Source organism: Cygnus atratus, chromosome 1 (genome assembly GCF_013377495.2).
Source record: "Cygnus atratus isolate AKBS03 ecotype Queensland, Australia chromosome 1, CAtr_DNAZoo_HiC_assembly, whole genome shotgun sequence".
NCBI lineage: Eukaryota > Metazoa > Chordata > Aves > Anseriformes > Anatidae > Cygnus > Cygnus atratus.
The window spans coordinates 141,239,256-141,263,563 of record NC_066362.1 but is presented as its reverse complement, the minus strand read 5'-3'; the positions used below and the strand labels follow the sequence as shown (position 1 = coordinate 141,263,563).

Genomic DNA, 24,308 nt, shown 5'->3' with positions numbered 1-24,308 from the left:
CCTAATTACAAGAGACAGCTAGCCCAATAACAGGAAAGTGAAAAATGTCAGGGTGGAGCCTGCAACTGGGTGCAGTCAGCGTGGACTGAGACAGGGAGTCACAAACAGTAGGGGAGGGGTCAGGGGAGGTAGGAAGAAATAGTCACGCTGGTTGCAAACAGTAAAAATAACACCATAAACTGTAATTTTGAACGGCATTATTTTTCTGTTTCCACCTGCAGTAAATGGTATATGCTGTTTTGCCGTTTTACCGTTTTGCTAATTGACATCCTCCATCCTTTTGACTTTAACTGGGCCTGGCTTGACTTAACATTTAACTTACCACTGTGATTTTTAATAAACAAAAGCTCTTTTTCAAAAGCATAAACACGCTTAAAAACAATATTTAAAGAACGTGAACAAGATTGCAAAATCGAGACTTCTGAAATAAGGCAATACAAGAACTGAGGGTTCAGGCACATTATGATACATTTTTTTAAATACATGATGCATTATATTCTTTCCCCCAGCTTGCAGGGCACAGGATTGACAAAACCATGGAGCAAATCAGGGCTATACTGTACAGGAGGTTGTTCTTGATGGATGGGATTCCTTTCTCACTCATCAGAAGCTGGAAGCTGGTGAGGGGTGAATTAAGGGTGGGAGAAAAAAAAGACGATTGATTAGTTTTTTGATGACATGAATGTTGCCTTTGAGAATCACATTTCATCCTCAGCTTTTCCACAAAGCTCCTGTGGAATGACCAACAAATCACAAAAATAAAAATTACATGGGTGATCGCTAATGCTGTGTCCATCCTTTGATACCCAGATGGATTGTTAAAGTGTTGCTTGTCAACAACGCAGCAAAGACACTGAATTTACTCAAGAAAGAAGGTTTAGCTGCATGCTGTATGGAATAGACACCTGGCAGAGAATGCCCCTGATAAACATAATGATATTGCAGGTACACAATAGTTTTGAGTACTTTAAAGCTTACCTGGGATTTCTTTTTCTTTTTCAGTACAATATGATCATAGTTATATATATATACATACATATATATATGGAAACATTTCCATAAATTTCATCTAGATAAAACTGGGAGAACTGTTGGACAGGCTTTCTTCCCTTCCATCCCGCACTTCTATGTATGCTTTATGAATTCATAGGAAGTAATTCCCCAAGCCCACAGTGCAAACATTGCTTTGAAAACGAGTGTTTGAGACCCTGCCTTTAAACTCTGAGAGAGTCCCAAGGTCCAGGCAGTAGATTCAGGAGACTCAAGTATTAGTTATGTTTTGAAAAGCTTTCTGGGGCCTGTGAGAGTGAAGCAAATAACTACAGTTCGTTTATTTTTTATTCTTTTTTTAAGAATGTATTAAGCTGTTGAATAATAAGTTGTAAAAGTCTAAAATACTTCAGAGGGAATCACACGTCCCCCAAGATAATGGCATGCCAAACTGTGATATCCAAGCCCTCCACTAATGTTAGGTTTTAGTCTTATTCAGCTATGTCCCTAAACACAAATGCAAGCAAAGTTGACGGCTTTTGAATGCAAGGAGGTCAAAAGGTGAGCAAGCAATTTACATGTGGCAAAAAATAACTGTGCTAACTTTAAAATCACCCTTTTTTTTCCCCCAATGAAAACAGACACATGTTAACTATTTGTCCTGAAGGAAAAAGTTCAAACCAAGTGAAAAAGATGCAATTACATTAGTCACTTCTTAACAACATGCTGTGTTTTGTTACAACTTTGGCATTTGTTTCAATACCTAAATTTAGCTCTCCCACACAATCTTGGAGTCATCAATCTTAAAGCATTTAAATGACTTGAGAAATGCAGAAGAATACAATACTATCAACATCTGCATTCAAAAAAATAAATAAATAAAAATCCAGTAAGTATGCCTCAGCTCACATTATTTTATAGTCATTCACGAATAATTTGTGGTCTCTGATCACATGCTTTGAAGCTATACTCAACGCACGTGGAAAGGTTGAATGACAGTATATGGTCACAAGAATCCGTGATTCAGTGACATATTTTGATTTGTGTTGAAAAACTGAAATATGTGCTCCGTTTCACATCAGACACATGGCAAGGAGTCAAAGGCTCCCACCTCATGAGCTAATCTAAACTGCCTCAACCCTAAGGAAAATATATCACATGGCAGGGTGTGAAGCCAAAGTGACTGCATCCAAACAGCCATATGCACAGAGGAACAGCCAGATTTTACATCACCTAGGACTTCAACTGATGAGAACAAAATAGCCTGAAGTGAAGATAACACAGGCAGAGACTTGCCACTGGTGTGATGGGGCTTTCCGCTGTCTCGCAGGAGGCAGTAGGAGAGGCGGGGTCTGGAGGGCAGGAAGGTAGGGCAACCTGGCTGCTGTGATGAGTGGGATGTAAGCACCCTCTAAGAGAATGGGAGGTGGAGGAGTTGTGCTTCTCCCTAAATTAAAACCTGCTTATTTCAGTGAGGTTATGATCCAATAAGTCTATGCCAGAAGGCCACTTGGTGTTAAATCCCTTTTCTCCCCCTCCAATGTTTCTTTCTTTCAATGTTTGAGCAAGTTGCTTTGTTTAGAAGGGAAGAATTGAGTGCCCAGAAACCCAGGGGCTCCAGAGAGCTGAAGAAGGAGTCTGCAAGGCTGCCGAATTTGGGGCTACAAGGTCCTATTCTGCACCATGCTAAAACACCAAGACCTGGCACCTCCATTTGGATCTCCACCCATTCACTGTGCAGATCACTCTGTCTGTTTTCCCCCATGCAGGTTCTTGGTTCCCACTGTGTGCCCTCTCCTCTTTTCCCCTGACAGAGCAGAGGAAAGGGTGAGGTGTGAGAAAATGCAATGCAGTTTTCTTTCTACCATTCCTGAGCAAGAAGTCTTGGGATGAGAGGAAGCAGAAGGACTACTGCTCTCAGGAGAGCTGCACTGGGACTGGCCTCTTTGCTCCTCTACCCTATCTCCATAGGAGTTGAAGAGTCCTGCATGCTTCTGCTGGGTTTCCTGAAGGATTGCTCTTCACTGGAAGGTGGGGAAAAGGGGCAGCATCCACTCAGAGGGATTCCTACCCCTGCTGAGCTCAACTGCAAGATGACTGCACATACCTTGTCATGTAAGAGTGGCCTCAGCCACAGGTGAAGGCTCCCATGACCAGGGAGAGTTGCCTGAAGTTGCATCCTCTTTGCTGAAATATATGTTGCAAACAGAATAAATGAAAGGAAGACCAAAAAAAAAAATGAAAGTACTGAAGCTGGACCAGTTCCCTGGAGAGACTGAGAATGAAGACTAATCTCTGTAAATAATGTTTTGCCCGTACAAACAAGCTGTAACATGCTCAGACCTCCCCAAAGCATTGCGTCATAACAAATTGTTTTTAGGAATAACATGTCTAAAGTACCATGGCTCTGCTTTTAAAGACATTGTAGAATCAGGATTTAACTATTTTTTTAATCAGAAAGAAATATAAGGAATGCAAATGTAAAAAATTACAAGCACAAATCTAACCTGTGAACTTGGTGACTGACGTATATGCAAAGTCTCAGGCTGCTTCTGGATAACCAGTGTCCCATACTGGGTGGACAGATGATTAGAAACTTGAATTACTGACTTAACCGTGGGGGTGGGTGTTACATCTGGGTAAGTCAACATTCTGCTTTTATAATTAAAGGTAAACAAAAAATAAAAATAAAAATAAAACTCCAGGCACAGGCAATAATCCCGAAATGTGATCCCAGAAGCTGCAAAGTATTTCTGTCAAGCCCCTTGCAGTTATGTTTCAGCAGCTGGTTCTGTCTCCTAAAGCCCTCTTCCACGGCTGTATGCTGCTGTGACTTATCATTACTGCATTTTTTGCTCCTTGACACTGCCGACAGAGACTTCACTCCTGCTTGCTTGCACTCTCTGGGGATGCTGAGGCTGGAAGCTCCTGGTACCCTCACCGGGGCAAGTGGCTCCCAGTTCATGACAAAGTGTGAAAGCCACAGCAACAGCCATTAACCAGTAAAATGAACAAGCAGAAAGTAACCTCTGCGAGACAGAGTGAAAAAGGGCAGAGCAAGGTTTAAGGGGCTCCTCCTCTCTGCATAGCACAGGCACTGGGGTCATATGGAGCCCTAGCTCACCTCACCAACAAAATTTTGTTTAGAGAATGGATTGTGCCCTCCAGTAGGAAATACAAGATTCATTAAGGGCTTTTATCCAAGGCAACTGGCATTGCCAAGAAGAGTTTAAAGCAGATTAGGACTCTGGACATGACTACAAAGACATACAGCAACTGTGTGCATTGTTTAATTCTTTTGATCTTCCAGCCCTTAAAAGCTTGGAAGGGCTGTATAAATTTGGCACTGGAGATTTAGTTGAGGAAATAATTGCATAATAATTAAACTCTTAGATGGGATTTTGTATCTGCAGCAATCCAGCCTGTTTTTTTTTTTTGATTTTTTTTTTTTCCCAATGGAAATAAAGAGCACAAAGCTGCAGGACATGATGCAGCCTTGCAAACAGACCCCCTGCTGCCACACACATCAAATCCCCTTCACAGCTGCACCCAGCTCCAGGTTAAAAGTAATTTCTTTTCCTCTCCATTACTCCTGCTGAGAAGCTCTTTCAGGACCCCACTGCTGTGTAGTGATTAGCAGCCAACTTAATTTTGGTTATGTGTTTTTCATCCCATTCGCCTTCATTAGCTGAAATATTTACATGCACAGGTTCTCCAGCCCCCGAGTGTCCTTGCAGCACTTCATATCCCTCCCCGTAGGAAACCACCCTCTTCCACATGTCTTACCCATGCATTCCACATTTCCTAAATGACACTGTGCCTTAAACAAACAGTGTGATTAAACAAACAAAAAAATAAATGAATATGATTTGCTTATATATTCTTCCCTAACAGGGAACATTCACAAACGAGGCTCTGACGACGTGAAGATGTGAATTTATGACCTTTCTCTACAGTGTATCCTCAGGCATTTTACAGGATTAAACTCAGCAGGTAAACTAATAGCTGTGGTCAAAGGCGGGGCATGTGTGTGTCCCCTGAGCTAATAGCTCCTCTCTACTACAGAAAATAAGTCCGCATCTCCAGCATCCACAGGCTGTCCAGGATACAACGATGAGAGCTGAGAAACCACTGTTGTTTGCTGGTTGTCTCCTCTGGAGAGCCCTCAAGCTGGCTGGAAATCAGCTATGATAAGTCCTAGGCAAAAGGAAAAGAGCAGTAGCAACATATTGAGGATATACATAATGATACTAATTACTTAGTTCAGCTGCATCCCAAACATGAAAGCCGCAAAGTTGTTGAGTCTTTAATTTTCCAAGTAAACTAACATGGTACTGACTATTTCCAGTCATAGTCTGGCCTCCGCTACGCTTATGACAAAGCACATTCAGGATCCAAAACAAGCAAACAAGATGATTCATTTAGACCAAAACTAAACAGATGGATGAATCCTCTATACCCAAGGCAAAACAGGACCTCTAAAGCTGGAAGTGAATAGCACCATTTAAGCCTTGCCAGGCAGAAGAACCGGTAATGCTGCACTGTCCGCAAAGAAATCAGAGCCCACCAAGGCTTGTAGGTATGACTTGCATCAGACTTGGGTCTGATAAGCAAATATATAGGTCATATAAGAGAAATTCAGGTTCTGGGACAATTCAGGCTGGTGCCAAAAACTAACACTGGCAGGAGGGACACACAATCAAATGAGCTAAACTGCACTTTGCAGCTAAGGATTTGGTAATGGGTGAATTTCTGAAGTTCTAACAAGTGAGTTTGGGTCTCTGGGAGGTTTTGAAAGCTTCCACGTTATTATTAGGTATCTGGCTCTCCCTTGAGGATCTTAGGAAGACAACAATATGGCCTTCCTGAAAACCGATTCGTGCTATTATTTGGTCTGCCTTATTGAACTCTTTGGCACCATGTACACAAGCTACAGGCTGCAACAGAGTAGGAGTTCCAGTGTAATGAATAGATGAAAACAGACTAATAAGTAATGCATATTTATCATGTTTTCTTTATCTGCTGCTGCCCATGTTCGTCCACTGGCAGCAGATGAGTTTTATGCTATATCAGGTGCACATAGCAGCATTTTTTCTCGTCTACAGTTGTTGCCTTGCGGTGCCTGCTAGGAGCATGTGTTCTCCAGCAGGAGTGGAAGGGCTGGCAGCCCTGCTGCTGAGACTCTGCTTCAGCCCCTCACACACTGCAGCTGTTTCTTTTCTTCCTGTAATACTATGGCTCTTCTCCGGGCCATGGACCGCTCTCTGTGAGCCACAAACATTTTTCCAAGACATTGCCCAGTCATTTTCAGCCTGCTTTTTTTTCATGTTGGGTTCCACAATGCCTATCTTTGTGCCTGCATCCCAACCTTATGCAGTATTTTCCTTTAGCATGACCCTGTGTCCTTTCTCTGCACAGGGAGCTACCAGCACTAGAGTTATTTCCCAAGAAGGCCCAGCAGCCTTGACTGTGTGAAAGGATGTCTCTGGGCTTAAATCCATTTCTTTCTATAACCTTTGTGTTAACCTGAAATCATGTTGTCCACAATCAGTCTTTCCACTAACACTGGGTGGATTGATCTACCTCTGTCCTGAAGTTAGCTGTTTAGCTTGTGTAACTGGTGGAAAAAGGCACCTCTAGAGGGCAATTCATCCCATTTATTTCACACACCAGAGAGAACTCTTCCTCCACCAAGTGGAGAGGAAACATCAATAACCAGCTTGGAGCAGCTGAGTTCCTCTCTGGTGGTCAAAGGCTGGATGAGAGGTGCCCCACCCGAGGTTATCTTTAGCAGCTCCAAGGTTACAAGTGGGCAGGGAGCTCTCAGCTCCAAAACCAATTCCTTATTTTGTTTTGCTCTCCTGAGTTTCTTGCTCTGCAAACTTGAGTTGGAATAATCATCAAACATTTTCATCAGCTATTCTCATGTTTAAAGCTTTATTTCTGGCAATGGTATTTGACAGGTTTCTTCTCCTTCCTCATGCACACCTTCCTTCCCCAGCTACTAAAATCAAAAAACTGTAACCTTCTAACCTTCATCTGCCAAGATCAGCTCTGTGCACAGGTCCAATTCTTATTTCTACTTTTATTCACTAAACTATTCATTTCTACTTTTATTTACTCTCACATTTATTCAAAGGTTTTGCCTGTCAACCAGCATATTTAATTATTTGGTGCTTTCCAAATTATGTTAATTTTAATTGCTACTTTGATCAAACAATTATGGACAGTTGACATCAAGATCACATACGCTAAATAAGACTAGAAAATAACTGTTAATTGAGCTCACTTTTCCTGCGAAGAACTACTTCTGCAGAAGCTGCTGCTATCCTGGAAGCTAACTCATGCCAAGACCACGCCACACCATTTTTTTCCCCTCTGTAGAGGTTCCTTAGAAACTTTTTCAAATAGATGAGCTCTACTGACAAATGCTGCAGACCCATACAGTTCCATGAAAGAGGTGGCTTTGTCTTCCTTACGTCATTAATTTTTCTGCAGAAGAACATTGTTACACAGAGAGCCAAGTCCTTGACATGAAGTGGCCTTCTTTGTTTTGTTTTGTTTCGTTTTGTTTTTCAGGTCTGATTGTAAGCTGTTACAACTAAGTCCTCAGTCTCAGTTTGCCTTGAGACTCAGGATATTTTCTCCTCAAAATATGTTGAGACCAGAGGGAAATTCCTGGGAGAGACCTACCCAAAGATCTATACATACGGTGACAACTAGAATTCTAATTTTTACTAAAAAAAAAAAAAAAGTTACCACTGGGAAGATGAATAAGATGAATCTCCCTGCCTAAGGATTATGTACTAAATTCACATCCCCACAATAACAGTCTATGTTAGCCTACATTTCCAGCCTCAGAAGGCATGAAGGGACACAATACTTCAAACTCTGGTAGCTGGAGAGAGAATGATCACCCAGAACCCCTCCCAAACCCTTGGGGGGCTGGGGAGCAGGGACAGATATGACTGTGGCAGCAATCAGGAAAGGAACCTGGTCCGTCCAGATTTGTTTTCCTTCTGGTGTGAAAAGGCACCACTGCAGGGACAGAGCAGAGGTAGGCTGAAGGATGGAGCACATCCTGAAGCCCCCGCAGCCCACGGAGCAGGGGACACTGCTGCCAGGGGTGAGCACTTTCCAGAAAGGTGCTGGAAAACAGCACCCCCAAGCAGTCATCTCAAGCCTTTCTTCCCACCCAACTCAAACACCAGCACTTTGATTTCTTTGAGTTTTTTTTTGTTGTTTTGTTTGTTTCGTTTATTTATTTTTTCATGTAGTATTTACAAGAACAGTGTAGAATGTATTCCACTTGCTTATAACAAAACAAAATCAAAGTAAAACATTTACATCGTGTAGTTCATTTGAACAAATCTACCTGTAAAATATTTACAGTATGTAGTTTATTTGAACAAGTCTAGCTATCTTGAAAGCATTCAGAAAATTACTGTATCAGTAGTTAGAGAAGTGGGTATCACTTACTTCATAAAAGAGTAAATCTTTGTTTCTTTACATTCCCCTTGTATTCAAGACACCACTGAGTATGTAGGAGCAGCTCTCTGCATGCCCAATTTTTATCTCATATTCACATTTCCTTCTCCTTCTCTAGTGTGGAGGAGGATCTGAGGTATTTAACTTTCTTTTGGCATCAATACTCCATATACAAAAAGTTCTACTTCTTTTCCACTACTTAGTGAAATCCAACCCTGCTCCTGCAGCCAGATGTGTTGTCATGCTACTCTGGGAGGATACAGATGGATGGGAAGAGCAAACCACATTTCGAAAGGTTACACTTATTTGCAAATCTATTTTGTTCTCTAGTTATAGAATAGCAATTGCTGGAAAATTAAAAAAAAAAAAATCAGGAGGATTCCTGATGTACCTAAAACTTTCTCATTTTTTCATGTTCCTTCCAGCTACATTCAGTATTTTTCTTCCTTCAAAGAACAGATATCCAAGTGGGCAGACTTTTTTTGACACAATCAGCAACCTTTTTTGCATCTGCCCACAAAATCTATGTGTCTTTTCTCATCATCTTTAACATCCTGCACTTGGAAACAATAATTCCTGTTATCTTGTCTGGTTGCCATTGACTCAAAACGTGTCAGAAATACAACTCCTGTATCTTTTCAGCAAACATTTAGAATATATAAAGGGAGATTTTGTCTTAAATTTCATAAGTTGCAAAGGTTCTTGCTAATAGACTGAAGGGTTTCTTAATTCAAGCCACATCCTAGTCTTTAAAATTCTTCAAATATTTCTTGGGCTAAATTCAGAACCAGCTGTAAGTGGTGGTGGAAAGGAGATTGTCAATGGCTTCTCCCAGATGTCTGAGAGTAGTTCACCTCTCTAGTCTGCGGGACTACACACAATTCTAACATTCTTACTTTACAAAGTTGTTTCTTTAGAGCCAACATTTTTCCTGATCATTTTTTTCCTGATTATTTTATCAAAAAACCTCCAGGCTGGTTTTCCTAAAGAAAAAGCTTTTTCTTCAGTGTCTGTGAGAAGTGTCAGTTATGGATCTGTAACAAACTAAACCTTAAAGCTGGCTCTCTTCCCCTTCTATACAGATGAAGACATGCACTATGTACGATGGAACTATTTCTCCACTATCTGCTTGGCAGAGGAAGTAACCAAGGCATTCTACTCATTTTGATCCTCAAAGTACAGCATGATTACCTGTTTATTTATTGCTCCCTTCTGATTTATGTCAAGATTTGAATCCAGTTAGACTAACCTAAATAGGCACCATTTTGCATCGTGATTAATCAAACTGCATATTTCGATTCAGAGGATACGTGGTACCAGTTTGAGACTGGTGCAGACTCATTGTTTACAGGAATCTATTCCAGACTTTTGTACTTATATCAGAGAGAAGGAGATGGCCAGCAATAAAAGTTAGAAGCACAGAATGGCAAGACTGTACCTTATTACTGGTAATCTGTTGAATCACTTCCAGGAATAAAACTTTATCAGTACTAGTCAAATGACTTTCAAAACACTAAAACATCCTCCAAATTCTTTTCTTGGCAAAGATAACAACATGTTACAGCTGCCTACAATTTTCTAGCCATGACATATTGGTAGATAAAACAGAAACAAATTCTCCTGTGTACAATTATCTGTTATGCTGAGGTAGTTATCTCTGGGAGAGGGGTATTCTGAAAGCACCTATTTAAGCAAGGAATAATCCAAGTGGTTAAAAAAAAAAAAAAAAAGAGAGAGAGAGAGATTTTCTGTGGAAAAGTTCATAGAAGTACAGTTGTCGTGACAACTGAAATTGGCTCTAGAAAATGGAAAAAACCAGCTGTTTTGTAGACTGAAGAAAAATAAATTGAGTTTGGGTGCACAAGGAAAAATCTTATCACTCTGGCATGGAATAGCTCTTCTGGAGCAAGCTTTCTTAGTTTCTATTTTTTAGGTTCTAGTTGTTTTGTTTTGTTTTGCCTTTTTTCAAAGGATAAGGCTATTGAATTTACAAAGGGTGAGACCATCTCCTTTTTCTTACCCTTCTTCTCATAACAAGGGCATGTACCTGGGACACCATGTTTCAAAATGCTACAAACCACAGTCTAGGTGCAAAATAGTAGAAGTGGGTTTCCTGCATCTAGGCAGCATTTTACACAAACTTATATTTCTAATTTAATCAGATCATGGAAGACATAAAGAAGAAGAAAAAAGCTGATATATATCCATCCAGTGAGAAAGCAGTATATCTAGTCTGAATCATCCCTCTGTGTCTCACGTGGAAGTCAGCCAAGATTAATTTTTTGCTGTTGGCAGCTGGAGAATAAAGCAGATCTTAAACCTTTGCTATTGTGTATCCTTTGTCAGCTCTCTGCTTCCAGCACTTGTGCACGCATATCGCCCCTAAGATGACGCAGGCCAATGCAACTGGAATCACTGCAGTGTACCAGGACAAGCCAACAGCTGGAAAAGTAAAGAAATGAAATATTGTCAGAAAATTTAATTCTCTAAGTTCAAGGAGGAAGAGGAGAAATCACATAAAAAGGATGTCTGCAAATTAAGCTTCCAGCAGGGTTGACCACTTGCAAAAGGAACAGGTCTATTGATTCAGTGCTCTGGGAAATGGGTTTGTCAAGGTGGGAGGAAAATATTGGAAAATAATAGAAGGTGAGAATTTAAAGTTCAGTCCTCCTGTGTACACGTGGCTCTTCCCAGCCCCTGCTCAGAGTGGCTACGGGCTTTCCATCTTAATTCGGTTAACACAGCGACAATCCAAACAGGAAATAAAGGCACCACATGGAAAGGGAGTACATAACAGCTAGTCTACACTCAAGCTCTATGAAGAATTTTCTCATACAGACCACCCGATAAATTACTAATGATCAAGCCAAGACTGTGAGCTTCTTCCCAAAATACACCTAGCTTCCAAGATGAGCATCTGTCCAGACCATTTTGGATTATGCTGGCCTACACCGGTTCATGGACTGCCTCCTCTTTAGCAATACCTGTGTAGCGCACAGAAGACATGAGCAGCACTTCATCTAGCTAAATGAGTACAAACCCCTCATCATAGGATGCTGGAGTGAGTCATGAGTTATAACTCATAATGAAGACTGTAAATGTTCATGTTCCTTTCTAAGATGATATGAGCAAACTTTGGTGATTCATCAACGTCACGCAAAGAAACAATTAGCATTGCTTCACATTGTTTTTACAGCTGGTTCTTAGCCAATGGTCTATCACACTGCAACATTAATTGCACTGAGCTTAGGGCTTCTCTTCCCATCACTAGAAGCCAAAATAACAACACCCACCATAATTTACACCTCTTGTTATTTTGGCAACAGTCTGTGCACGAGAAGGAACACTCCAATCTTTATTCTGCTATTGTCTTTTCTTTTCCTACGTTCTGAGGAGCTGGGGGAGATCTGGCCCTGTTACACCCAATGAGAGTTTGCCAGTAGTCTCACTGGAGCCATCATTTCACAAAGCTTGTCTAAATTTGAGCCCTAGCCAGTGAACAGATGTATTCCAGCACAGATCTTTTCGCCTGTGGAAAATGTCAATAATTGACCCATAAGATGTGTTCATTGTGAACAGACTATTCTAAAACACTGTGCATGTTAGGTCTACAATTGAAAGAGGCAATTGATTTTTCCCAGGTAATAATCCATCTCAATACTAACTTGGAAAGTGTAAAAGACTTCGGTGATAATTTAGTTTTAGAATAATTATAACAATTATAGAATGTTTGTCCCCCAAATAAGCAGTTAAGCTCATTACCTTCCTGCTTGACCCTTGTTGGCAGTACTTGGGAGCCATATCTGTTCTGTGCCAGACACTTAAAGTCTGTATAAAGATCCACTTCTTCAACAGATTCAAAAATCAGTGGCACTTCAATGAAGTTCTCACCATTTTCTATGGTTTCTCTGGAAGAAAAAGAAAAGTCAGATGTTAATTCTGCAAGAAAATGAATTGGATATTTGCTCATTTCTGAACTAGCCCCTTTGCATTACAGGACACCGGTGGCTTCCAGACCAGCTCTGCCAGCTCTTTGAGTCTCCATTCCTCTCAGTACCCTTGCTGCACTCCAGAAAAAGAAAAAACAAACAAACAAACAAACAAAAAACCAGATTTGTCTTGCAAAAAAAAAATAAAGAAAAGGGAGGGAAGAAATGCAAACAGAGTTGTGTATAACTGAGCTCCCCACAGAGCATCATGGAAGGACCTAGTTCCTTTTTTCTAACCATTAGTTTCTGAGATTCTTACTATCAGCTGGAAGAGAACACATGGAGGACATAAATCTGCAAACACTCACTTAGCAAACTGAGCCACCATACCTGCTTATCATTCACCTCAAATCAAGACTTCAGTACAAGAAACTGTCTAGAAAGTTTCCAGCTTACTTCAACCTGATTGTTTCATGAGTGCAACTATTTGAAAGTGGTTTTCTAGGTGCAAACACTGTCTCTTGATACCTTCTAGTCACTGCTGGAGAAGTTGTCCAGCTGCTTTGCAATGACTTGTTCATGAGTCTGCTATGTATTGCAGCAATGGACTTCTCTGGGGTCAGTACCGCAGGAAGGTAGCAACACGGCAGTGAGTTCTTTGCCAAAAATTTCTGTGGGAAATACGTTTTCCCTGTGGTATTTGACCTGATATGACTTGCTGCCTTTCTGAGGGCTTCCAGCAGAGCTGAGACATCTCGCACACCATGGGCTCTGTGTGCCCCTGAGCTGGCATTGCCTCTTTCCATGTGCAACTATATAGTAATATTTAATAGTCATGTTAGTAATATTAGTAGTAGTGGTGGTAGTAGTAATAGTAATAATAATACAAGTCTAAGTAAGAAAGTACATGTGCTGCTCTATTCTAAATCCTGAAGACACTCTAGCTGTTCCACATTATGCCTTATGTCCCTTGACAATGCATTTAAGTTCTCTCACTCATGTAAACAACATTATGAATGAATGGTCTAAATCAAGCTGGTGGAAATACCAAAACACAGAAAGACTCAGGAACCCAGCTGAGTTATCATGTTACCTCTGGGTGTAACTGTGCAATAAACTCAACATGGCCAGGTGTTTATCTGGCACTGAAGCCACATGGCTGCAAACAGCCCACATCCATAACCGTTAAACACTCTTGTTCTTCAGAACAGGGATGCCACATCCCCAGACCCCGTTGTCAATGGTCTCTGCCACATGCCAAGTCCTAATCCCTAGCCAGGAGCTGTTTGGGAATGTCATAGCTAGTGAGGGACCAGTTTGGCCACTAAACAGCATAAGCAAAAGGCAGAAGCCTGGAGGCATGCAACTATGAGGCAACTCAGAGAACTGTGCAAGATGAGGAGAGACAATGGATCAGGGCAAGAGGATGTGGGATATCCTGCCTTCCCTCCACCAGCATCCCCCCTGGTGCTTCCCTGGCGCCAGCTCTAGCACTCCCTGGGCATCTCAGTGAGTCAATTTAACTTTTAAGTCACTGACATGAAAAACAACAACCCTAAGGGGAAAACCAACAATAATTAAAATAACAACAATTTAAAAAAATAACATAAAAGGCACAAACCATTGGGTAGCCTTCTGTTATCTCAGTGTATTCAGAGGCTCAGTGAAGTATCTCATGAATGCCAGAGCTGGTGTGGGAGAATGGATGGTGCCATTTCTTTGGCACTGGGCAAGGGGAGTGATAAGAGGAGCACTGGGAAGGATCAAGGCCCATTGCTTTCCGCTGCAGTCAGCTCTTATATCAGCCCAGCTGCCCATGAAACTGTGCTTCAAGTGTAAGGCTCTGAGCTGGGTCATTTCCAGTATAATAGGAATGAAATCCAGAGATTAAAAAAATATAATAATCATTATGCTCGGTTTGTTTTGGCTTTTTGTTTGTTTGTTTGTTTTCTCAGCTCTTACTTTTACTTCTGCACTCTCCATATCCCATTTCACTACCTGGCATTCATCTAAGAGCTACTGCAGGTTAAGACAACAACCACAAGAAAACACTTCAGCCTGACTTACTGTCGTTCCCCCTCTGTAACTCTGTTTTGCTTGTAAACCACGTCAATGATGGTGTCATTTGCTAACCATTCCACGTCAGTATAGATATGCCTGCTCGGTCCAGCAAATACTTTACAAGGGAGCGTCATCTTGGAGCCTGTTGGTGAAAGATTAAAAAGCATTCAGATACATGTTGAGAACTACTTTCTCTCAGTGAAAACCAACGTCTCTGGTGGGAGATCAAGTTCCCACACATGTCAAGCACTGCTACATTCAAAACTGAAGTTAAGCCCCAGATTGTTTTTGATTTAGACATATTCCTCAGGAGACAAAAAGGGCACAGTGTGATTTTACTGCTCTGGAACAACTGCATTAAGCAGCAGTACAGCCTCCCTCAGATGCTGCAGGCAAGGACATTCAGTTCAAGATGCGACCTCCAGGGCCAATGTGATGATGCAAAAATTCAGAAATTTTGCTATAATTATTGCAACTCTGAGCTAATGATAAAGAGCCTTCACACTACTGCATAGCTATTTTATATGGAAAACACATGGCTCGATATTCATACAATGTTGTTATTATATTGATGGTGATTGGAGGGATATAATACACTCTGTGGAGCGGATAGGCAAAGAAATGGCTTAGTGATATATTGACTGAAAGAAAAGTGGCATTTAAAATTGAGACCACCTTGTGTAAAGCATCCAAGTTAAAAGAGCTTAGTGTAAAACATACCTGTTTTTCTCTAAAATGAGGAAAGGCAACAGAAATGCACTGTCATAACATAATTTTCAAAGAAAAAATGAGTTTCTGTCAAGTTACTTTCTAACCAATGACAACTGCCCAACTGAAACTTTAGGATGCAATGAAAAATGTCTCCTCCCAAAAGAGCTACATGGCTCATTCAAAGCCACTGGAAAACCTAGAACTGTCTGAGGGAATAGTGAGAAGGCAATGGTCTTGGTGAAGGGGAAGCTCTGAACAGCAGATCTGAGGATGCGAATATACTTTTAATGCTTTGTTGATAAATCTACAGCAGTTTTCCTTTAGCTTCTCCTATGAGGAAAATAGGACCTAGTTGTAGGCAATAAGAAGTAAAAAACTACCACAGTACTGCCTCTCAGCTGATATAACCAGTATCAAAAGAACTATAATAATAAATGCCAACAAATTGGATTGTAAAGGAACCTCCTCTAATTTTCCTCTCATTAGATGTTCCCAAATATAGCGCTGAGCCTTACCAAGAGCAGCTGATGTTGTCTTTTGAGTTGGATACACGATTATCGGGGTAATTCTCTTTTCTTGTTCTGGACAGAGAGAGAGAGAACGGAGCCTCAGTGCTAGCACGATGCAAAATCTGGGCATTGCCCCGACCGGTGGAAAGCAGCGCTCCATCGCCCGGAGGGGTTGGACATGGTTTAGTGGGTGACATTGGTGTTAGGGGGACGGTTGGACCAGATGACCTCGGAAGTCTTTTCCAACCTTAGTGACTCTTTGATGCCCCTTTGGAACCCGGAGGAGCGGATTTAGGCAGAAGCCTTGACAAGCCGGAGGCTGCCGCCCGCGTCGCCGTCGCACGGCCGCCCTCTGCTGCCCGCCGGGCGGTGCGAAGCAGCGGCCTTCCCCCAGCCCCATTGAGGATGGAGGCTCTTTTCTTCCCCAAGCCCGCCGAAATCATGCACAGTGACCTCCCGCACCTTCGGACGTCGAGGGTTGGGTTTTGCCTCCTGCAAGGCTGCTGCCGAAGGCAGGGCGAGCGCTGCGGCTAGCTGCACAGTGGTGCCAGATGTGCCAGATGTGCTGTGAGGAACTGCTGCACCACCTCCAAGAGCAAGCACCCCTGTTCTCTCCCCCACTAGATGTGAGCTCCCCTCCTGAGCTTCACTAGCAAAGAGCTGTGGCAAAGAGCTTTCTTCAGCGCGGCGCTGTTTTGGGGGGTCAGTGTTTACCGACTGTCTGCAGCTTGATTGTTCTCGTGATCTTGTACGTTACGCCTTCATAGGGGAAAGACATCTTGCAGGTGTAGTAGCCAGAGTCTGTTGGTAACACAGACGTGAAGATCAGGGAATTCGAGCCTTTCAGAAACACGAATTTTTCACTGTTGTCTTCCAAAGGCAGGGCATCCTGGAGAAATGGCAATAATAGGTATTATGTCCCCGATAGGTGTGGTTACACCCAGCTCCACTTTCCCACTAAAAATCAAGTTCTTCAAATGCACATCCCTCTCCAAAACGGTCTGGGGCACTCTATGAAGTGTGAGGAATTGTCATTTTAATATAGCTACAATGTGTGTGTATAACTTTTCAGTAAAGCTACATTTTAAGATGGAAAAATATACCAAGCTATTTCCTGAGTCCTCTTATGAGTAATCGACTAAGACATTCTTCTAAGAAAAATATGTTTCAGTAAACAGGAAGGTTTTCCTGTGATTGCTTTCTATACATGTCCTTATAAGAGTCATATTCTATGGCACTCTTCTAAGACAGATAGATTTTAGTAATCACACAGGTTTTCACAACACTATTACTGACCCTGCACAATCTCAGAAATGGTGAAAAATTCTCCCGCTGTATCACTAACACTCACACAAGGGCTGGAGCCCCGCTAAGAGCAGCTATGTTCTTTCTCGATGAAGGCAGGATAGCTCTTTCTGACAGTTGTGGCATGAAGCACGTTGTGGGGAAGGACTTTCACATAGGTAAGTCAGTTATAGCCTGCTCGTGAAGGAAAACCTGAGCAGAGACACTTTGCTGGCATGGTATCTATCACACCATCAGCATGGCTGTGTGAAGCCAGCATAGGAATGACATCCTATGTTAAGAATGATAGCTGCAAGAGGCAGAGCATATGGTAATAGTGGGAGTGTAAATAAAAGCTAAAACGAAGTACGGGGAAAATATAAGAAGACTCCCATACTGTGCAGTGGAAAGCTGAGGATGGTCAGGTGAGGGATATTTAACATTACAGGCAAAACCAGGGATTCCTACTTGAAAAGTCATGGACTAGCAAGATAGGCAAGAGACCACTGTAAACTTTGATTCAATCTCTTCCCAGCACCTCTAAATGTTGTAATCTGCATTATATTATGCTGTGACATTAAAATGCTCGTGACTTTAACAACATGGAGTTTAGGAGAAACAGAAAGTGAGATGTGTTTGTTTACAAAAGGGATGAGATTAGGCTTTGCATAAAGAGAAATGTAAAGTTCTACCTTGTACCACTTGAGCTCCAGACTGGTTATATTTGATGTAAACTCCCATAGGTCAGGGCAAACGATCTTTCCAGAGGTAAAAGTGAAGAGGACCTGCATATAAGCGATGTCCCGAGCAGCTGTCTTCTCCACAACGGTGAGGTGGATGGACACCTCAGCACAGTAGGAGTTGTTCCTGAGGGCAGAGCGGGGAGACGTGAGCACCCGCAGGTGACGGGGAAGCCCAAGTGACACCCTTCAAATCCATGGCAAGTCAACTTGAAAGCTGGCAGCCACAAGCTCAAGCTGGTTTGAAGCCAGTAACAGCAGGCATTGAAACTCTCTGTGGTAATTGAGTGGGTGTGAGCTGGATCGGGGTGTTCCTCTCTACGCCTGTCTTTCCAGACCTGAGGAGACCACCCAGCCTGGTCTGAGAGGTGCCCTCACTTCCACAGCCATCCATCCCTTGATACACAGCCTCTGGTCTGTGCCGTTTGATTCCTCCCAGCTTTGTTTTCCTCCTTAGCCCTTTCTAGGAGGCCGAGACTGAGATCCTACCAGGAGGGATCCCAGAGAATCACTGGCAGTGGTTTTGGGCACGATCTAAACATGTTGCTGACATGTCTGCCTCAGAGTTTCAAGCTTTCTTTTCTTCTTACTAGTACACTAACTTTGCTGCACATCCTCAGGCTAAAGCCATGGCTTTGATTTTGCACGGAGGGGCAATGTGCCCATCTGAATAGTGGCAAGTGTATCACGAACCCTCCACCCATTTCCTTGGAAGAGGTCTTGACTGTGAAAACCCTAATGATTGCAAAGTAAGGAAGAAATAAGAAGTTTAAAGCATGTATGAAAATACATCTGCAGTTACTATTGTACAGCTGGTAGCCATTTCTGTGAGTACATATTATTTTACACAGAAAAGAAGGCTTGAAAGTTTTACAGTATCTAGCTTTTCTTCCCAGCCCCAAGTAGCAATCACTTCCAGTCACAAGGACCAAAATGCACAAATCAATTGGGGGAGGCTGATGCCTGAGCTGTGTCCTCTCCAACCTGTGAAAGCCTACTTCTGCCTTCCCCCAGGGCAAAGCTCAGACCCTGAAGGGGCCAGCAAAACCAGGCGTGCATCTGTGGGCTGATGGGCTCACTGCCTCTATGGCACTGGGACCAGTAGGATGCCCAAATCCCAAATTCTTTCTCAGCAGACTAAGAGACCTGTGATACTTCACTTCCACCCTCATTTCACAGACTGCTGAAGACATGTTCTAGTATCCTTATGGGATGATATGAGAAGGAAATACAATTTGTTTGTACTCCATTAATCCTGTAATAATGTTATCAATGAAGCTATGCACTCAACCCCTGCATATCTTTTTCAAACAGGTTTCACAGCATTTTCTTATAGCTGGCAATAACACTGCCACATTTTGAGGCGTTGAGGAACTGAGGCAGAAGTGTTCAAAAAAAATGGATAAAAAGCGGAATTTCCATGTCTCAGGCTCTGCTCTAGGACTTCTATATTTACAACCTTTTCTAATGCTGGCCGCACTACTGAACTCTTCTCTCCTGCCCCACCATTGCGTTCCCTGTTAACACATAAAAAGGCCACCCTAATAATTTGAGCATAATTTATTAATTTGCTTTCTGCCTGCTTTTCTGCAAGGAAACTGAGCTCTGCAGAGGCAGCCCCAGCTGCTGGGATGTGCAGACAGGTATGGACCTCACGGGCCCCAGAGCGAGGTGCCAGCTGCCAGGCAGTGCTGGGAGGTGGACTGGAAGAAGGGCAAGGACCCTGGTGCCTTCCGGATTTCAGGCTCGAATGGCACTGGTGGCTTTTGCCTTCCTCAGTCCGCCACAAGTCCAGATCCTTGTTCCTCTTTTCCTATAGCAGGCTGTCAGACCATAAACTCTCAGAAAAGAAATGACCAGTAAGATTGAAAATAGCCTTGGCTGCAAGCCTCTGTATTATCACAGGTCTGGTACCAGCCCAGTAAATACACATTGGGTCTCAAGTGACATCTTCCAGCAAAGCCAAAGCAATCAAATTCTGCTTTAAAATGTTCAATAGAAGAAAAGTAAAGATCAGGGAAAGGGAACAGGGAAGAAGGAAGCCACCTCAGAGCCACTCTCTTTTGGTGTACGCTTTGTAATGCAATCCAAACCGCAAACAATACTGTTTGCTTCTCTAAAGCTGTGATGTACGGGTTGCATTCTGCAGTGTCCCCTGTCTGCAACACACCCCTGTTTGCTGCATCCCTGACTGACTTGAAAGTAAGCTAGAGCAAACTCTCATGTACACTATTTCCTTGTGAGATCGTAGAGTAGCAATACCGTGTCGTGATGCGTCAAGATTTCAGTATATATAGAGAGAGAAGACACAAGATATTTAAAAGTTCTAACTTCCCACATATTTTCTCTAATAAATTTGGTGAGGAAATGATCTTATCCAAACCCACTCTGAAGATATATGGTGTTTAGAATCAAGCTAATATATTTTAGACACAGTCACCTTTTTCAGTGCACTGAATTTTCTTTTAAGTACCTACCGTCTTGTACAGACATACACTCCTGAGTCTTCTTGCCTTGCTGGTAAAAACCAGAGTGCATCTCCTTTTGCCCAGATTCTTGGATCTTCATCTCTTCCTGATATCATGGTTTTTGAATCATTTTTGTACCATGTGATATTATGGGACAAGGAAGAAAAATCCAGATGTTTGTATCTAGGGGAAGGGCATTTCAGAACCACAGGTTCTCCATGAAGTTCATAGTAGTGTTGGAAAGAGATGATGTGATCTGGGCAGTTTTCTATATAAATCAGAGACATTTTATCATTACTGCTGGCCAGGCACATTAAAAAAGAGGGGAGAGGGAGACAGGAAATTAAAAAAAATAATAATAAAAAAGGAGCATGCCCGTACCTGTGCTTTTCCCTTGCTCGAGCCTGAAAGCAGAGGCACCCACTGTGCATGTAACCAGGACAAAGAAGAGCCCATGCATTTTTTCCCAGAGGAAACGGGAAGGAGAAGACCGAGGGAAAGTGTCTTGAAATCTGAAGGCAAGTTTATTAGGAGACAAAAGATACAATTAAAATACTCAACATTAACACTAGCAGAGTTAACTGCCCTTTTCCAAACACCAGGCCTGGTGATGTTTGGTTCTCCTTAGTGAACAGATGGGCTTCTTCACCCCCAAATTATGGCTTGGCATCTGGCTTGGCACAAACACTTCTCTTCTGTCACTTTCCTTTCACTCTGGGAGATGCAAACAACACACCACAAGATGCTGCTGTCCCCATGTTTTTGTTTTGCTTTGCTTTGTTTGGTGCAATAGCTAAGGGTAGAGAAATACAGCTCTGTGTATTTGGCAATAAGACGTGACAGGGGCATGGGCCAGCCACTTCAAGTTGGCTGTAGTGTAGCTCGTTTGGGTAAGCCCAGGAGAAAAGGTGCAGCAGAGATTTAGCTCTCTAAGCAGTCCCTTCAGGTTTCTGCCAAGGTTGCATGCCCTCATTAAATCCTGTGTGACTCCATCTTCCCTACTATGGCTACCAAAGTAGGCCAGACAGTACAAAAACTTCCTATAACCAGAGCCAAGCTCTCAGTGTCCCCAACAAATTTTTCTCTTGGAACAACTTTGACTCCAATGACATGCACAGCCATCTTGCTATTGATATCCAAGTGAGTACTGAGTGCAGACACCATAACCGTCTCTGAAAACAGAACTATCTGCGGCTGGTCATTCATTAACTATCATCTGTATTGACCTGGATGGGCAAGTTGACATCTGCGTACATCACTGGTCACTACCTGGTCTGCCACAAGATATCAATTGCTGTTACTCAGTTGACTGATCACGTATTATCTCTCTGTACGACATTCAGAAATGCATTAAATCTGCTATAGATAGGCATCAGTTTATGCTGTACATAAGTATTTGTGTACATACATAAATACAGTACACATACACACACAATGCACACTTTTTCCATATTATGTACAGAAATGCAAATTGCATACATTTAACATTAGCCTAACACTATGACTGTCCCATAAGATGGATATTAAATGACCGGACAACTGCTTCAAGTTTTATCCAAGACCAAAAACGTATTTCAACCAGTATAATGCATTCGTGTTCATAGGTACTTACCTGCAAGCACCTTCTGTGTATCCCATCATGCACATATTTATGTGTTTTAAATCCAAACTTCTCCATGTTCTAATGGCTAAATTTACCTGACATCTGGTAGTCTGACTGTAATAACTTATCTCCAACTTATTGTCATCTTTACAGCACTACAAAGCCTCTTGCTCAACAAATACAATTTCATAACAACAGGTTGGCTGCCATACCATGATGCATGCAAGTGTTTCCAGCGCATTGGCATGGAGCAGTATCCCCTTCCATGGCTATGCCTGGCTCAGGAGCTAGTGTCTTTGCTGCATTAACAGTGCCAATGGTTCACATGTAATACCCTGTAAAAGGATCTCTTCAGATCTTTGCCTGACAAAAATACTTGGTTATTTATTTCAGAGGTTTCCAGTCCCTTCAGTGCAGTATCTAGCATTTTCTGTAAGCCCCTGCACACACTGAGGTTTTAGGGATAGCTTTCATTCCCAGTTGTCCATAAGCTTCACTTACCTATGGTTCTGCATCCTTTCAGCCATTAGTTTCTCGTGAAAAGATGTAGCATTGAAAATTGCTGGTGAGATACTTATATAGAGCTTAGCCCAACACACAGCGGAAATTTATCGCTCGTTGCCCAATCAAATTTGTGTCAAAACCAAATGACATTTTAGACCCACCTTTCTTTCCTTCCGTAGAGTGAGGACAAGAGAAATAGAGACAGGGAGAGAGCAAAAATATGCATTAGGGTTTCCCAAAAAAGGGGAAATGACTGCTAAATATATGACTAAATTTCCCTTTTTCTGACGAATGGCAGTTTACATGCACTCGTGTCTTCACATGACTATTTTACGCTCTACCTAAACCCAAACTTTCTCATGGGTGACAGACGGTGTCCTGCAGCATAGTCAGCAGCTAAACAATTGTGTTCTTCACATAATGTGTTTGATGAGTTTTTGTATGGAAAACATGGCAGGTTTTTCCTCTTTTGTGATTCCTCATATAGCTTGTGAATCGCGAATGGGTTTATTCCTCTCTCCTTCCATGACAACCATCTCAGTTTCACACTTTGCATGAAGGCCGTCTTTATGGTGAGGTGTAAGGAATTAACTGATTCAAGCATGCTACGGTCTCCAGGCTCACAAGCAGAAGGGTGAAAAAATGGGTTTTGAACTGTGGTAACATTGACCTCTGCCTGTCTAGAAGAGGGCAGTCATGTGAAGGACTTCAGTCTGGAGCGGGACCACAAGTCAGTTTTTCCCGTGCCTTGCCCTGACTTGTGATGTCTCCTGCGGGCAATCCAGGACTTCTTCCAGCCTTGTTGTTCCTTGGGGACTGGCTGTCATGCACCACGTCACCGCTAGCCCAGGAAGGCACTGTGTGGTGTCCTGCTGACCTCCCAGGGCTGGTGTTGGCACGCAGATCCCTGCCCACAGACCTCACAAAAATGCCCCCTCCCCAAGACTTCACAAACCTCGGCTGAGCAGCCCTGGTCCGGAGCACCAGGATCCCAGCTTGAGGTTAAGGCTTCGTGGTCCTGCCACTAACCAAGTAGTGACTCAAAAATAAAAGCAATGCAACCGTTGATTGCAGTAGGGATATACGAATCCTTCATGTACCATTTATTAATTTATCCCTAACATAATTTGTGAACTCTTTATTTAACTACTGTCATCCTCATTTATACCGGAGACCTTAGAATATTGTTTAAGAGAGGGAAAATTGCCAGCTTTTGAGACCATGCTGCCATTTTCTACAGGGAGAAGAAATATATAGCTGATAACATCTATTGACATACTGCAATCTTTGGGGATGTGTCATATGCCAGACAGAAGAACCATCAGATAAGGTGATTGATGTTATCTGAGGTCTAAGCTCGGGCTACTACTCTGTGACAGTCTTCACATATGCAATGGAATTGGGAATCTCTAAGGGCAACCCTGGCCACAGGCATCAAACAAGTTCCCAGCACATAAACCCAGACATTTACCAGGCTCAAAAAGAGCAAAACTGCAGAAAATGAGGTTCAATGACTTTGAAACGATCACACCTACCAACTGCTGCAAACATATTCATTGCATTCGTTGAATGAAGCCATCTGATCGCAAGCTGTTCAGCGAGCAGAAGAATGAGCATTGCTAGCTCTTCTGGAGATATGTGTCCTCAGCACACACACAAACCCCTCCACTGCAGCCCTTTCAGCTCTCTCCTCATAGTCTCCCCTCATGGCCAACCAATTTTCCTCACTCTTCTACAAATTCTGAAAACATAAAGTGGGCTACAAGATTCAAAGTGAGCTTATAATGCAATATGTGCTGTCCCGCTTTTGAAAACTAGACTAAAACCAAATATCTACAGAGTGACAGTGCAGTTGACAGATAGTATGATGTTTTCAGATGCACCTAACAAGGATTAATGATTTTAACCAACTTTCTTTTTTCCCATAAAATGTTGTGATCACACACACCACTACCAGGATTTTAAGTCAAAATATTATATCTGGAAGTGCAACAGTGTGGTTTCCTACAGCTCAGGAAGAA

At 42.4% G+C, this 24,308-nt stretch overlaps 1 protein-coding gene and 1 long non-coding RNA gene across 4 annotated transcripts; both read right to left on the bottom strand.

The window, feature by feature from the left end:
- Positions 1 to 450: 450 nt before the first annotated feature.
- On the bottom strand, positions 451 to 4,039 carry LOC126913187 (uncharacterized). 2 transcript variants are annotated; one of them, XR_007707839.1, is made up of 3 exons: positions 3,498 to 4,039; positions 3,098 to 3,177; positions 451 to 617 (listed from the first exon to the last, which is right to left on the bottom strand). It is a non-coding gene; the product is annotated as an uncharacterized LOC126913187 (long non-coding RNA). The 2 variants fall into 2 exon arrangements; XR_007707840.1 differs by lacking the exon at positions 3,498 to 4,039 and having other exon boundaries at positions 3,098 to 3,280.
- A 5,943-nt stretch (positions 4,040 to 9,982) lies between these two features.
- IL1R2 (interleukin 1 receptor type 2) lies at positions 9,983 to 22,455 on the bottom strand. Of its 2 annotated transcripts, none has more exons than XM_035557974.2 (9): positions 21,793 to 22,455; positions 20,562 to 20,692; positions 20,190 to 20,448; positions 17,665 to 17,839; positions 16,403 to 16,577; positions 15,695 to 15,760; positions 14,475 to 14,610; positions 12,241 to 12,386; positions 9,983 to 10,920 (listed from the first exon to the last, which is right to left on the bottom strand). In XM_035557974.2, exons 1-9 carry the CDS (start codon positions 21,825 to 21,827, stop codon positions 10,793 to 10,795), a joined length of 1,251 nt encoding a protein of 416 aa, XP_035413867.2. In that variant the 5' UTR covers positions 21,828 to 22,455; the 3' UTR covers positions 9,983 to 10,792. The 2 variants fall into 2 exon arrangements, with proteins under 2 accessions (XP_035413867.2, XP_050564824.1); XM_050708867.1 differs by having other exon boundaries at positions 22,285 to 22,422.
- Between the last annotated feature and the right edge of the window lie 1,853 nt (positions 22,456 to 24,308).